Source organism: Acanthochromis polyacanthus, chromosome 3, assembly GCF_021347895.1.
Source record: "Acanthochromis polyacanthus isolate Apoly-LR-REF ecotype Palm Island chromosome 3, KAUST_Apoly_ChrSc, whole genome shotgun sequence".
NCBI lineage: Eukaryota > Metazoa > Chordata > Actinopteri > Pomacentridae > Acanthochromis > Acanthochromis polyacanthus.
Window position 1 is genome coordinate 30094131 of NC_067115.1, and position 16906 is coordinate 30111036.

Sequence of the window (16906 nt, forward strand, 5' to 3'; positions counted from 1 at the left end):
TCGTTTTCAACCAAAAACGAAAAAACGTTTTCTTTCTTTCTCAATTCAAAAATGAAACCAACACAAGCAAATTAGGGAGTCCATTTGACCCGTGACGGTCAGCGGTCACGTGCTTCCGTTTTTTCGTTTTGAGACCTGAAACGAAAAAACGGAAAATTGAAATCCAAAAAACGAATTCGGCCGTAATTTGCTTGTGTTGGTTTCATTTTTGGTTTTGAATCATATATATATATATATATATGATAGCTCTATATATCTCAACCAATTTTCATGTGGTTTACTTTGTCAATGTCAAAACATGTACTATTAATAGAGCATATTTGATTAAAAAAACAGAAAAAAGTCTTTCTACCTTCAGCCATTACATATATAAATGTAAAATTAACATTGTAAATAATGAGATATATAGCTATATGAACAAAAAAGAGAAAGATAAAAATATATACATATATAGAAAATGTTTTTAGATCAAAAGATGTAATTGTAAAGGTAATCAAATCATAATTTATGTTTATTTATCTATCTCTCTATCTCTCCAGCTATAGGCTGTTATATATATATATATATATATATATATACATACAGATCTATGATAGATCAAAAGTAGACACTACTGCTGCTGATGCTGTCTCTGCTACTACAACTATTTGTAATACTATTACAAATGCTGATACTACTTCTACGACTCTTCCAGATAATTATACTACTACTGCTTGTACTTTTAGTATTACTACTACTGCTTGTACAACTATACTATAGCTACTGTTAATCGTCTGGTATTTGGTTGTCAAGCTGCTAGCTCGCATTAGTGTTTTGCTAGTGGCTAACTAGTTAGCTCTCATAGACTGGAAGCTCTCAACAAGATTCAATAATGAAGAAAGAGCTGAAAAGTTATTCCAGGTTTCCTTGTCTTAATTGTACGACATAGTGTGCAACTATATGCAGCACAGTCAGACGGCAAACTTGTTTCCGTTTTCAGGCCGTCTACATCAACAGAATGCACTGAAACTTTGCCCCCACTAGCTTAGCCTCGCCGTAGCACACAGCTCAAAGGGGCGTGTCCTATCTACTTGTTCATATCTATGGTTAGGGTTGCCAACTCCCTGAAAAATAAATAAGGGACACCTCGCTGGCATGGCTGGCCGACCCGATTGCCTTCACCCCTCCCGGCATGGTGAATTTTTATTTTTGCCTTTTTTTTGTGCGTGAAACGATTTTTAACCTTTTTTGACTCAAACCTGAGTTAGATGCATGTTTTTGAGTGATACAAATGCATGGAAAACAAATTATTATTCAACAATTTATTTCTCAGTGCAAAATAACAAACCATTCACACCTGGCCACTAGGGCACTTAACAAACCCTACTGTGTGAGGGCATGACCTAATGACTCCCATAATGAGGTTATGTTATTTAGAATTTACCTCCTGCTACAAGAGTGTACTGATGGTTTAAGAAAAACACTAAAACAGAATTTGATTTTAGTGTTTTAGTGGGGGGAAAGACTATGAAATTAAGCTTTTTTTGCAGCTTTATTTAGTTGCACAGGGCAGTTCCCTCTCTGGGAACAAAGTGGCTGCTTCTATTGCTTCCTGGGAGGGTATGAATGAAACTACTGTCAATGAAAAATAAAATGAAATAAAACTACATATTGCCAGGGCTGCACATCGGGTAGTAGTTAGCACTTTTGCCTTGCAGCAAGAAGATCCCCGGTTCAAATCCCGCCCGCCCCCCAACAGAAGATCTGCCACTACTTCAAAGAGTCATAAATCCCATCTCTACCGCACAGACACTGACCAAACTATCCATCCATTCATTGCTGCAGTCTATCCCAGCTGACTCGGGCGAAGGCAGGGGACACCCTGGACAGGTCGCCAGTCTGTCACAGCTGACCAAACTACCCAAAATGAATACTGTTGTAGGAGGCTTTCCTCATATCGTGATTTTATTTGCAGCCCGTATTCTTCCTCGTTTGCACCATAGAAAACCTACCCAGGAATTAGCCTGATTCTTTAACCCTGTGAACATTTACAACCCCTTGTTTTCAGGTGTGTTCCCAGACAACAGTGAAAGTTTATGAAGTGAACACAAACCCTTGACTCTTGGTGAGTAATGGAGCCCTGAAGCAGTCACCTTCACTCTCACTTACCGTATGGGAAAAACCCTTCTGCCGCTGATCTCTTCACTGTGTGATATGTGTTGCTCTGCTGTGGACTGATAAATGATTGCTATTTCCTTCAGAGCAAAGATTCCTCTGCTCCCTGCGCTCAGCTGAAAAGTTAAATCTGCCATGAAACAATCAAATCCGACCTGATCGAGCATTTCAGGGCGGTGTTTGTTACCATGACTGCGGCACTGAGTTTTATTAATCCGTGCAATTTAAAAGATCAGGCTTCTCTGACTGGTGTGAGAGGAAAGTGACGAATCAGAGGAGGAGTGAAGTGAGCAAATGGACCGCAGCGGGGCGGGAGTGAGACTCTGAGGATCCTGGAGTGCACTCCGGCTCCGCTCCACTGTCAGTGACACTGGACGCGCACCAAATGAGACAAACCGGCTTCACAACTACAAATGAAACGCAAAAAATGTGAGCTTGACCTGCCGCTCCGCTGGGTAGGAGAGCAACTGCTGCCGCTGCGCAGATGACAGACTTCATGACGGCGCACCAGCTGATCCTCCTTCCACTCACATGCCCCGGAGAGCAGCGCACGGTAAGCCGCCGCTCCGCACCCATGGCTGGAGGGTCCTCTCCTCCACACACGCACACGCACACACACACACTGGTGCCAGCTACACGTCAGGTTTTGGAGTCGTAGTGAAAACACAAGTAGGGTTTTTATGTTTTTAAAAATAGCGTAGTCTGGCAGGAAATAATCGGTGCGTAAACGTCGGAGGTGTGGTGATCCACGTGGGTCGCCTGGAGACATTTCTGTCGGTGAGCTGTGTGGCGTTATGGTTATTTGGTGGAAAACAACAAATAAAACCTCCGCCTGGCACTGGTTTAGTTTCATTTTCGGTTGGTGATTGTAGTTGAACAGGCTCCTCCTCCTGCTTGGAAACAACAAAAACATCTGGAGTCCGTCAGACACATGAAGAGGAGGAGGAGGCGTGTGCACGTTTACGAGAGTTTATTTCAAGTTCATTCTTGTGGCATTACAGTAGTTGTCTATTGCACTCCAGTACTTCTGCTCACATTGATGGGAAAAGAACTCAGACTGCACTGATATATTTAAAAAAAATAGAAACCTTATTGTTAGTATGCACTACCGTTCAAAGTTTGGAGTCACTGAGAAATGTCTTTATTTTTGACAGAAAAGCTTCTTCCCCCGCTTGTTTCAGGTATGCACAATAATATCAGGAGTATTATCAGGCTTTAAAATTAAATATTGTGCATCGGCCAAAAATGAACATTGACAGGCAGATAAAGCATGTTCAATAAAATTTTATTCACCACTTTTTTCTCCACAAAATAGCTTTTCACAGTGTATTTTACTGTGTAAGTTTTTGTTGTCATGTATGCACCGCCATATACCAAAAATAATAAGTATAACAGCTTCCCTACACATATGTGTTTACAGAAAAGTGTTATAGAAGTGTTTTACTGTCGGACAAAGGTGATCAATCAGAACTGCTTTCTGTTGATTTGCAGAATGACACACACCATATACAATGAAGATAACATTAAATGAATCAAAAATACAGTGTAGACATTGTTAATGTGATAAATGACTACTTTAGCTGGAAACGGCTGATCTTTAATGGAATATCTCCATAGGGGTACAGAGGAACATTTCCAGCAACCATCACTCCTGTGCTCTAATGCTACATTGTGTTAGCTAATGGTGATGAAAGGCTAATTGATGATTAGAAAACCTTTGTGCAGTTATGCTAGCACATGAATAAAAGTGGAAGTTTTCATGGAAAACATGAAATTGTGTGGGTGACCCCCAAACTTTTGATCGGCAGTGTAGCTGACAGTCACTGAGAGCTTTTTGCATTCAAGTGTTGTAATGTTTGCACAATGAAAAGGCTGTCGTTAAACATTGTGCTGTCATCAAGCTGAGAAGCATCTATTTCTGCTGCATTTTGGCTGGAAAATGTGCAGAGAATCCTGCATATTTACAGCTTTTCGCTGTTTTAGACTGTATACTCATTTTAAATCATCACAAATCAAATATCTTTGGATATGTTTCTGATTTGTCAAATGGCGTCAGCTTCAGTTCCGCAAAATTGGGATGACGTTGTCCAAGTATTTCTTCATGAAACTGACACTCATGCCTTCAAATGCGTGCAAGTGAAAGTAAGCGGGCTTTGAACTTCTCCCGTTATTTTTTTTCTTGTTCATTACACTTTACAACTGACTTTACAACTGAGTGCAGCTTTATGGATGCCTTCAGAGAGAGACCGCTCGAAAATATGCACTGTTACCCCCATATTTATGTCATTATCACATCTCTTCCCTCTATGCAATTAAACAGTTCTAAACACATTTTACAGTTTTTTTGCTTCATGTTGGCTTCATCTCTAACTGGCAACAGCTACTGTAGCTTTTAGATCAAGAGGATGAGGAACCTGTCGTGGTAGAAACAGACTGGCTCATTCACAGCTGTTTGGCAGTTACACTCATGCAGCTGTAAAATGGGGATATTAAATCCTTGCTATGCACATATTTGTTGCGCTGATTAGCTTCATGTTGCTGCTCCCTCCACCATCCCAACCTCCTACTTATGTGCGCTGATACAATCATGGTTTTGTTCGAGATTACTTCATACTGTAATTCGAGACAGAGTAGGGGATGATGTGTTTTGCCAGCCAGCAACTGAAGTGGAGACTCGCTGCTCAGCTCATCTGCACCTATGTGTTGCATTTATGCCAGGAGCATATTCTAACACGATATTAGTAAATTGCTGTGATGTTGCCAAAGCATTGCAAAGGATTTTCGTGTGAATCCTAGGATTTCGAGATAATCCAGCATGCGGTTGCTCTGCTGGCAGCTACAGGTGTGCTTTATGGCATGCAGATGATCCAATCATCTGCCAAGTGGTTTTTGAAAGTGTCTTTGCTTTTCCAGTTTCCGAGGACGACTTCATAGATGATTCCACTCCAGCTAACCATCAGAGTAGAGTCGTTTGTGTTGTTTGACTGAAATGAACACTCTCTGTTTTGAATGTTCAGTCAGAGCTGTGATGCGTCTCCATCTTTGTCCTCACAAATCAAATAAAACTCTTCCCTGGGCTTCCTGGAATTGAGATGTGATGTGTGAGCTGGAGCTGCAAACGTCCCAGTATCAGCTGTTAGATCAGTGGATAGTTCTCTGTCAGGTTGATCAGCTGTGACCAACACAACAAACACAAAAGCCACAAATGCCTTAAACAGCCTCTAGCTTAGTTAGCTGGTTTATACACTACCATTCAAAAGTTTCACTTACAAATATCCTTATTTTTGAAAGAAAATGATTTTTTTTCAATGAAGATCAAATTTAATGAATCAGAAATCCAGTCTAGACATAGTTATTGTGGTAAACGACTATTCTAGCTGGAAACAGCTGATCTTTAATGGAATATCTCCATAGGGGTACAGAGGAACATTTCCAGCAACCATCACTCCTGTGTTCTAATGCTACATTGTGTTAGCTAATGGTGTTGAAAGGCTAACTGATGATTAGAAAACCCTTGTGCAGTTATGTTAGCACATGAATAAAAATGTGAGTTTTCATGGAAAACATGAAATTGTGTGGGTGACCCCAAACTTTTGATCGGTCAGTCACTGAGAGCTTTTTGCAAATCTTCATTGTTGCATTCAAGTGTTGTAATGTTTGCACAGTAAAAAGGCTGTCAATTAAACATTGTGCTGTCATCAAGTCGAAAAGCATCTATTTCTGCTGCGTTTTGGTTGGAAAATGTGCAGAGAATCCTGCATATTTACAGCTTAGCACTAGCCTAGCCGCGCTAGACAACCCACGGCAACGAATTTAATTCTCTGCCAGGGTGGGTCTAGTTACCCTCGGTAAGCCTCGAGGTTGGATGCTCCTAAAACTGGCCGACGAATCACCATGAAGTGTAGAGTCAGAAGGCGGGCGTAACTAAGTGACGACAGAGGCGCGACGATTCTGACAGAAACAACCGGAAACAACTAGCCTAGCCACGCTAGACAACCCATGGCAACGAATTTAATTCTCTGCCAGGGTCGACAGCGGTTGTTGAGCTCCATTAGCACCGACTCTAAATAATCTTTCTGTTAACATGTCTGTAATATACTTGAGCTTCACCCATTGACTGTATAAATAAGGCTTCACCGAACTCCCTCATCCTCTGATTTCCGGCGCTCTAGGAACTACGTCAGCCTATTCGTTGCGCTGATTGGTTGTATACCTACCCAATTGCTGCAGAGCGATTTGAAAGACAACCTTTTAGCCCACCTCCCTCCCTGTTGAGAGTTCCGAGACCCTTGTGTCTTCAGACCTGGTTCTAGCGCGGATAGGCTAGCTTAACAGATGATTTTTAATGGAATATCTACATAGAGGTACAGAGGAACATTTCCAGCAAAATCAACAATCTTAATCTCAATCTTAACAAACTGTAGCTCTGTGTTTGCTTCAACATGGATCCAGAAAGTGATTTTATTAAAAACTTTATTATTTAATACTTTGTAAATGTGCCATTCTTCAGCTTGTGTATTCTTTAACAACCTCGTGCTATTCAACTTGTTTAGCCCTGCATGTGCAGAAAACTTCTGGTGATGAGTAAGTTACTTGAAATGTGCAATAAATGACTCATCGCACAATATTCCACCAACAACTGAACAGGTTACCACAACTTCACAACTCCCTGGATGTGAGGTTGTCAGTGTTTTACAGTCAAGTCAGGTCACTGTTTATTGTACAGCACATGTCAGGCAACAGAGTCAAAGGGCTTTCCAGTGCAAAAGGACTGTGATTAGTGTTCAGAGTTCTACCTAAAACATTAAAATGTTGGTGTTATTTATGGAGAGATTTTACCTGAGTATTTTTTACATTGTGTTAGCTAATTGTGTTGAAAGTCTAATGGGTGATTACAAAACTCTTGTGTAATTATGTGTGAGTTTTCATGGAAAATGTGAAATTGTGTGGGTGAGCCCAAACTTTTGAACGGTGGTGTACAGTCATACACTCTGAGGAGTTTTGTGAAGGCTGGAGATGGAAAATATACATGTACATCTGATGGATGTCATCTTGTTGCACGGTCCAGAAATATTTTGCAGTTGTTTCTCCACAATTAGTCTGAGGTGAATTTGCAGTAGATGATTCAGGTGCGGTCAGATGAGCTGTTGGTGAACTCACCTCTGAGTTACGTCAAATCCTACCAACAACATGTACTATTGATTTGTTTATTGATCTAGACCAGATAATTTTTCTTTGTGAAAGATGTATTATTATTCAAGGTCCTCAGGTTCCAGTGAAATGAGCTATTATGTTGTTGACATCAGTAGACACCTGGATGTCACAATAGATCATCAGAGACAGTGCTTTGAAATGCTACTAAAGTCTTACACTTATCTCATGCTACAGAGTAAGTAAAGTTTTTTTTACTACTGCAAGTAAACAAATCTTATAATCTTGATATGGTGGAAGAATTAGTGGGTCAAAAGGCCAGGATTTAGGAGCAGAGACTGCCAGCTGGTTCGACAGTCATTTAGCAGCAACTGCAGTCATCACCTTTTAGTTTTAGTTGCGACACACTAGGAGTAAGAGTCAGTATAAGATGGGATCTGGTCATTAAGAGGCAGAAATCCATCTAAAACAAAACAGGAAGACAATGAGTGCTTGCAATTTTTAGTTCCAGCCAACCTCCTTACAGCTGCATTTTGAAACATCTGCAGTTGAGTTCATGAAAACGGGGAGCTCTACAAATACAGAATTGTAATAGCCCAGGCATGATGTAGTCAAGACATGAATTACCTTTCTGTGGAAAAGACAGAACTGACTTGAGTTTGGAAATGGTTCTTAACCATATTAACTATTTTACCAACAGAAATAATTTGTTCATAGCTTACAGGTAATGAATGCTGTATCAAAGCACATGAATGCAAAGTCGACTGAAAGGAGAAAGTGCAGGAACAAAAGGGATGGACATAGATTTGAGAGGATGTTAAGGAAATTGGATTCAAGAATATGGACTGAGGATGGAGCCAGAACATACAGAGCCACCACACACAGATGTGTCTGGGAAATGGGCAAGAAGTGTCCAATTCCTATTGTCAAGCCTATCCTGAACACCCAACGATGTCAGAGCGATCTTAGCAGGGCTAAGCAGACAAAGAACTGGACTGTTGCTAAGTGGTCCAAAGTTCTCTTTTCAGATGAAAGTAAATTGTGCCCTCTTAGCTACAAATCTATCAAATGACCAAATTCATTCGGCAATTGGGTTCAGTTTCACCAGCCAAGCATCACTATATAGAACCTGTTTGGCATTGTGAAGTAAACTCAAAAAGCAGCACATGATGCCACGTACTAAAGAGATTCAGGAGCCGATGTAAAACAAAGTCATCGACATTTATCAATCCCGAAAACTGCAGACATTATCCACAAATGGAGAAACACGGAACAGCGGTGAACCATCCCAGGAGTGCTCGGCCTACCGACATTTCTCCAAGAGCACGTTGATGTCTAGTCCAGGAGGTCACAAAAGAACTCAGACGAATATCAATAGATCTGCAGGCCTCACTGGCCTCAATTAAGGTCCGTCTACATGATTCCACAGTAAGGGCGTTACCAGGCACAAACCACAACTTGTCAACAAGTAAAGATTGTTGACAGCATAAAGATTTTTCCCGCATTTACAAAAAATATGTTTAGATGAGCCCCAAGACTTTTGGGAGAACATCCTGTGGATGAGTCAATGGTGGAACTTTCTGGAAGACATGAGTGAGGGTTACATTTGGTGTAAAACTAATAGTGTATTCCACAAGAAGAACATGATACCAGCAGTGAAACATGGTGGTGGTAGTGTGACGGTTGGAGGACCTGGACGACTTGTCATAATTAACGAAGCCATGAATTCTGCTCTCTATCAGCTGGAGAATATCCACCATCAGTTCATGACCTAAAACTCAACACAAATGGGTTCTGCAGAAAGACAATGACCCAAAACTACACAAGCAAATCTGAAAAGTGGCTGAAAAGGAACAAAATTAATTTTTGGAGTGGCCGAGTCGAAGTCCTAATTTGAATCCAAATGAGATGCTGTGGCAAGACCTTAAAAGGAGAACAATCTAATGCGGCCAAATTAAAATGATTCTATTATTATTATTATTAGTGGTCAAAATCCCTCCATGGCGATGTGAAAGACTGATGACAAACTATCACAGTCAAGGGTGGCCCAACTAGTTATTAAGTTTAGTTTAAATCTATACTATATCATTTGAAACGTGTTGTGTGGGTTATCTCTGTCTGGTATTAAATACATATGAATATTACGGAAGATGGAGTAAGAGAATTGTCTTAGAAAGTTGATTTTGCTTATGAAGTCTAAAGATCAAGACACAGATTAAAGGGTTAGTCAAAGATAAAAATGTGGAAAAGCTCCTTAAAGAAATTTTTCTAACTTTAAAATATTTTTAAAAAATCACAGCCAACCGTAGGATGACTAAAAATGGCCGACCACCAACATGGTCAACAGATCTCCAATAAAACTAGAAGATCTAGGAGGTATAGAGGTCAGACCGAGAGTCAGCCAGGGCTGTTTTTACTGGATTTCACTGGAGCAGATCAATCTGAATCATGTTAACATCGGGGATGATGGACAGCTGACAGGAGAATCTCAGGTCCTATGACTGCTGAGCAAAGTAAAGATCTCTGTTGTGCCCAAAAGACCAGGTCCCAGGGATGTGACAAGAAATGCCCCACTGTTTCTGTAGTCTTCAACCAGACACAATCACAATAATGGGTGTGACTTTTGTTGTGTGTATGGACTAGGGCTGGACCCGAATATCCGGATATTCGTTCGCTACGGCACTATCCGGATATTAATTTGGTATCCGAATATTGGCCCCCCCACCCCCCGTCGGACGTTACCAGGTGGAAAGAATATGCCGCGTTACTGTCTTCCCTCCGCCTTCGGACCACATCGGCACTTATCGGCTCATCTCCTCGTGTAATCACATAAACATATACACATATGTCTATAACATATACACATATGTCTATGTGATCACTCCCTCCTCCCCCCAGATGAAAATATTCGGAGCTCGTCTCTTCCCTGCGCCTTCGGCCCACTTCGGCTCATCCCGCCGTGTTCTTCGGCTCATTTCGGCTCCTCCATTCGTATTTGTAAACACCACCCGAATGGCCGTGTGTCTGCCGACTCTGACGTCGCGCTTCACTTTGTTGCATAAACACAAGACAAGATGCTGAAGACCTCTGCTGAAGACAAAACGAAGCCAACGAAGGTCGGTTTACACTGGGTTCAATCTATCATCAGGAAATGTTGGCCAGAACTTTCTAAAAATGAAAACAGATCCGAATTTTTGGGCCCTCTGTGTCACAAGCCGCCGCCGCCACCACCACCGCCACTACCGCACCAGGTCTTTTTTTCCTTACGACAATCTTGCAGTCTGGCTAGCTGTTTAGTTTCGTCTGGCTTCACAGATAAATACAACTGAGTGTCCATCCATCCATTCTCTATGCACCACTTTATCCTCATTAGGGTCACGGGGGGGGGCTGGAGCCTATCCCAGCTGACTCGGGCGAAGGCAGGGGACACCCTGGACAGGTTGCCAGTCTGTCACAGGGCCACATATACAGATGAACAATCACTCTCGCATTCACACCTACGGACAATTTAGATTAATCAATTAACCTCAGCATATTTTTGGACTGTGGGAGGAAGCCAGAGTGCCCGGAGAAAACCCACGCATGCACAGGTAGAACATGCAAACTCCATGCAGAAAGATCCCAGGCTCAGGCCGGGATTCGAACCAGGATCTTCTTGCTGCAAGGCGGAAGTTCCAGCCACTACTCCACTGTGCAGCCCACAACTGAGTGTCATCCACATAATAATGGAGATTAATCCAGTGCTTTCTAATAATATTGCTTAAGGGAAGCATGTATAATGTGAACAGCACCGGTCCTAAAGCAGAACCCTGAGGAACTCTACGATTAACCTTAGTATGCTTAAAAGAGTCAGATTAGATAGGTTTACTGTGCCCATAAAGTGACTCTGAGGTGAAACTGTCCTTGTTAACAAGCTTCTTCTCTCAACAGCCTCATTCAAGTTCAACACAGTCACGTGAAGGATTCCACTCTAACTTTTCCTTGTACAATTTCTAGAAAGGCTCCCAGTTCCAGCTGACCTGTAACCTGTGCAGAGAGAGCCACAAAACTCAGGTGTGGCTTTGTTTCTTAGTTCTCAGGTAGGCATACAGCGTATGACTTGTTTAACAATAAATATTGGTTATTATACTGAAAAATTAGGAAACTGTGTTGGACTGGAATGAAAGTAACTGACTAAAACAAATCAGGGAAAATGTTTGAAAGATCAGTGTGAAGTCAAGTCACTTTCTTTCGCTCATAAACTCATGCTGAGGTTTGTAAATAATATAGTATATAGGTAGTAAGTAGTAACAATGGAACAGTAAAATCTACAGCAGATTTCAACCATCTCTATGATCTCACGATTAACATGCAGTTATTGTGTCTTCATTCTCTTAAAGCCTCCTGAGTCTTTCTACATGTGCACATGCTTTTGTGCCTGGAACAGATCATCTACAGACTTGTTTGAAGGACCTGAGAAAGAGCATTGAGGTGAGAGAAGGTATCAAAACTAATATTTTGGTTATGTTTTATCATTCACATTTTATTTATTACATTTATACTGTATGTTGAGACTGTGTTGAAACTTTTTTTTACGCTTTCTCGAAGGGTATTCTTTTCAGCTGTCATTATTCAAAACCACAACTGTTCTTCATTGTTTTTTTCCGCTTTTTTTTTCAGAACTCTGATGCTATGCTGTATGCTCCTTCATTCGATGATGTCAAAGTAAGTTGTAAAACTGTAATTTCAGCTTTGGTATCAGTTGGAAAAAGATGACAAGATCAGAGAAAGCATCTGCACAACTGAGTCAATGATGTTTCAGCTTGTATTGTGGAAACTGAACTTAAAGCCTGAGTTTAACACATTTTTACGTTGCATTGCACGTGTGGCCAAACCCTGGGAGTCTCATCGGCCTCCAGTGTTCTCTAGAAAATGTCTCACATTAATAAGAGACACTGTTACAGTTGATTTGTTTTGAGTCCGTCCCACCTACACCGGTGTTCAAAGAAAGTGCATCATTCCTTAAAACTGTAATTGCCGTCCAAGTAACCAAAGTTTGCAGCAGTATTTCCGTGATCGTGGGCTGCACAGTGGATTGGTGGTTAGCATTTTTGCCTTGCAGCTAAATTAAACCCTTGTTTGCATCCCTGCTTTCCTGGTGTAACAGGCCAGACTAAACCCCCAGCCAGAATATACCAGGGTGTAAACTTGCCTAGGCCAAAGTACACCCCAAGTTTAACATGCTTAATCTTTATGTGTCAACAGGTATAAACTGGCCTAGGCATGCCAAACTCTTCATTTATTTCGTTTTTTTTTTTTTTTTTTACCAAGAAGTATGCTCAGCAAGCAAATCATTATGAAAGAACAAAACTAGAATGGTCTTAAGCTAACTGAAATCGAAGCAAGTTCAAATCAAAGGAAAAACTGAATACTAAGGTGAAATTATGCTGCAAGCAAATCATAATCAAAGAAGATCAACATCGGCTGTTGTTAATTTCAGTTGTTATTGTATAGTTGATTTCTGTACAATTTCTATTTACATTATCTTAGTATTGTGCTTAAATTAAGATAGGCTTGATTTGTGCTCCATAAATAAACCATTACATCAGCGTACATCTCATACTATTAGCTCACACACAAACTTCCAAGCTCTCATGTCTTTCTGCTTCAGACAATTATTTATTATTTGTCATTGTTCAGTGGAAGTCTGAAAATCTACACAGGACATTCCATCAGCTGTTCGCTTCGGTTCTAGGCAAACACACTTTGTCAGGGTGTTTTCTTTGGAAGGGCGGCTACACACAACAGTAAGCATGATTGCCAATGATTGTTACATTATTTTCCAGGTATTTCTGACTGAAAATTATCTATTATACCTGAATTTAACTTCTTGTCTTCTCAATTTTCATCAGTTTGTCATCTGTGATTTTATTTTGCCAGAGACAAAAACCCTATCAGTCTGTCTTTACTCATGTCAGGATGGTGCCTGGTGAACTTTTCATTTTGTTTTCAATTTACAATGATGAACTGAAGCACCTTGAAGCTTATTTTCGTTTTTGTTTTGTTTATTTTGGGATCTATTTGAGAAACACTCATCAAATATGAGTTAATTTTGTCTGAACCCTTTATAAAAGCCTTTGGTTTATATTTCTACCTGCATTGCTAGGCAATAATGCAACAAGGACAGAAATGTGAAATTCCAAGGTGATGCATTTCCTTTGAACACCAGTGTTCCTGCTTCTGACACCCTCTGAACAAACACTTTTTTCCCACCTCCCTCCTTCGACAAACATATTTAAAAAGCAGATAGAAAAGAGCATGTGAATAATGACATTATTAAGAATTACTGTGTTTCTTTCTGTAATATGTTACCATGTAACGTACACTAAAAGACTTATTACATGTTGTGACGCAGCACAGCATGAATAAAATTAAATTGAACTGAATTGTGAAGGGTTTTTATCAAAGAAGGGTTACATCTTAGGCCATTTATAAAAGGTGTTTGCTGTTAGAAACACAAACTATTGCCATTCTTATTCTTTAAAATCAATGATGTTTGCTGTTAAATGGACATACACTACCGTTCAAAAGTTTGGAGTCAACCAGACAATTTCATGTTTTCCATGAAAACTCACACTTTTATTCATGTGCTAACATAACTGCAGAAGGGTTTTCTAATCATCAATCAGCCTTTCAACACCATTAGCTAACACAATGTAGCATTAGAACACAGTGATGGTTGCTGGAAATATTCCTCTGTACCCCTATGGAGATATTCCATTAAAAATCATTTGTTTCCAGCTAGAATAGTCATTTAGCACATTAACAATGTCTAGACTGTATTTCTGATAATTGATAACTCCAAATTGCCCGTAGGTGTGAATGTGAGTGTGATTGTTTGTCTGTATATGTAGCCCTGTGACAGACTGGCGACCTGTCCAGGGTGTCCCCTGCCTTCGCCTGAGTCAGCTGGGATAGACTCCAGCACCCCCCGCGACCCTAATGAGGATAAAGCGGAGTATAGAGAATGGATGGATGCATTTCTGATTCATTTAATGTTATCTTCATTGAAAAAAACTCATTTTCTTTCAAAAATAAGGACATTTTTAAATGACCCCAAACTGTCAAACGGTCATATACACTAGTTGAAGTTGCTCTATATGAGCTAAAGTTGATATTATTAGTTGACGGTACTGTACATCCTTGACAAAAACTTTTGTATTTATCCTGTAGAACTTTAAAATTAGAAGTTGAAAGTAAAATGTTAAAAGACAGAAATCTGTGATCAAGTTTCTTCATTTAATAACTGCAGTGTGTGCAGATATTAATGTTAAAGGACTGTAGATGACGCAGCTGTTAATTAGCTAAATCTGTAACGGTGTGTGTCCAAACTGAGGGATTCCTTTCTCTCCTAGGACAACTGCAAAAGTATGTCGCTCAAATGTTACATGTTGGAGTTGATGATGGTCATGGATGAGGAAGAAATTACTGAACTTACAGCACTAGATTGCATCTTCCATTTCAATGAGTCGCTGCAACCTGAAGTAAGTAAAAAATTGTAATGTAGTGTTTGTTCTCACATAGACACCACTGCACGGAAGCAAACTAATCATGGTGTCTCACATAAAACCTTTGTGCTATTTTCACTTTTTCTAATGTGTTTTTGCCTTATTTGAATTTCAGGTTGGCTGCCCACCATGTGAATCATACTCACTGCAAAATATCACAGTATTCCTGAAGAGACTAAATAAACTTTTGCAAAGTATGAGCAGCATTAAGCGGCATTAGCACTTTCGCCTTGCAGCAAGAATATCCCCAGTTCAAATCCCGGCCTGAGCCTGGGATCTTTCTGCATGGAGTTTGCATGTTCTCCCTGTGCATGCGTGGGTTTTCTCCAGGAACTCCGGCTTCCTCCCACAGTCCAGAAATATGCTGAGGTTAATTGATAACTCTAAATTGCCTGTAGGTGTGAATGTGAGTGTGATTGTTTGTCTGTATATGTAGCCCTGTGACAGACTGGCGACCTGTCCAGGGTGTCCCCTGCCTTCGCCCAAGTCAGCTGGGATAGGCTCCAGCGACCCTAGTGAGGATAAAGCGGTGTATAGAGAAAGGATGGATGGATTATATGACTGTCTGGCAGAAGATTCAGAAATCATAGGACGATGTAAATACTGTAAGCTACAAATGTGTATTTGTATCTATATATATATATATATATATATATATATATATATATATATATCCATATACATTTATATATATATTTGTAAAAATGTGTTTTTATTTTGTAAATATCACACTCTAACCATGACAAACCATGCTGTCCTTGAGGAAAAGAAAGACTTTATGTATTTTATACGATAGAGAGCTGGCACTAAATTGACTGTGTAATGTAGCTGAATGTACAGCATAACGGTAACTCATACGTCTCAGGCTATTGGTAGTTTTATACAGCAGACGTCTGCCTCTCAGTTGTACAGTTGTTGTACTGTACAGAATGTATGTTATTAAGCTCCTTGCAACACTACTGAATATTACTGTACATGCCCACATGACTCCAGTAGCTGGTCACTCACTCCAGTAAATAATATCTTACCTGCATCATTTTCATGTGATTTTTTTTTTTTCACCTTTCTGTTATCTTCAGAGTTGTTAAAGGTAATCTGTGGAGTGTCTTTACTAAACAAGTTGTGTTTATGTTCAGTGTTATTGGACTGAAACCAGCCCTGCAATAAAGCAACGTGTGCTGGTGTTGCTTCAGATACCAGTGAAGCGTACAGGAGGACGCACATGCAGTGTAACTGGTTTCTAATACTCTTAGACACAGAAACAGAATATTTTAGATTTTAACAAATTGTGAAGTCAGCAGTGGAAATGCAGGATTAGGAAATCAGATCTTTGAAATGCTGTTACACAAACTGAACTGTCAAATTGTTTTTTGCTGCTTGGGCCATGAAAAAGAAGTGCAAAACTGAAACAAAAAACTGAACACTACCTATCAAAAGTTTGGATACACCTTCTCATATAATGGTTTTTATTAATTTTCATGATTATTTACATTGTAGATTCTCACAGAAGGCATCAAAACTATGAATGAACACATATGGAATTATGTAATAAACAAAAAAAACATTTGCGATCGCACTTTGGGATGCAAGTTTTTGCAGTTTCCTGGACTGACTGACCTTCAGTTCTTAAAGTAATGATGGACTGTGGTTTCTTTTTACTTAGCTGCTTGGTTCTTGCCATAATATGGATTAGTTGTCAAATAGGATTGTCAATCAACCTGACTTCTGCACAACACAAACTGATGGTTCCGACCCCATTAAGAAGGCAAGAAATTCCACAGATGAACCTTGACAAGACACACCTGTGGAGTGAAAACCATTTCAGGTTCTACCTCATGAAGCTCTAAGAGAATGCCAAGTGTGTGCAAATATAAAACATGTTTAAACTTATTTCACACTTTTTTGTTCACTACATAATTCCATATGTGTTCATTCATAGTTTTGATGCATTCAGTGAGAATCTACAATGTAAAGTCATGAAAATAAAGAAAAACCATTAAATGAGAAGGTGTGTGTGGACTTTTGACAGGTAGTGTACACATGTCACATTCAAA

The 16906-nt window shown here is 40.0% G+C and overlaps 1 protein-coding gene across 1 annotated transcript; it reads left to right on the plus strand.

Moving 5' to 3' along the window:
• Nucleotides 1-2426: 2426 nt before the first annotated feature.
• Nucleotides 2427-15885, plus strand: LOC110956841 (interleukin-15-like). The gene is made up of 6 exons (XM_022202574.2): nt 2427-2707; nt 11302-11384; nt 11685-11775; nt 11965-12009; nt 14700-14828; nt 14968-15885. Exons 1-6 carry the CDS (start codon nt 2639-2641, stop codon nt 15070-15072), a joined length of 522 nt encoding a protein of 173 aa, XP_022058266.1. The 5' UTR covers nt 2427-2638; the 3' UTR covers nt 15073-15885.
• Nucleotides 15886-16906: the final 1021 nt, after the last annotated feature.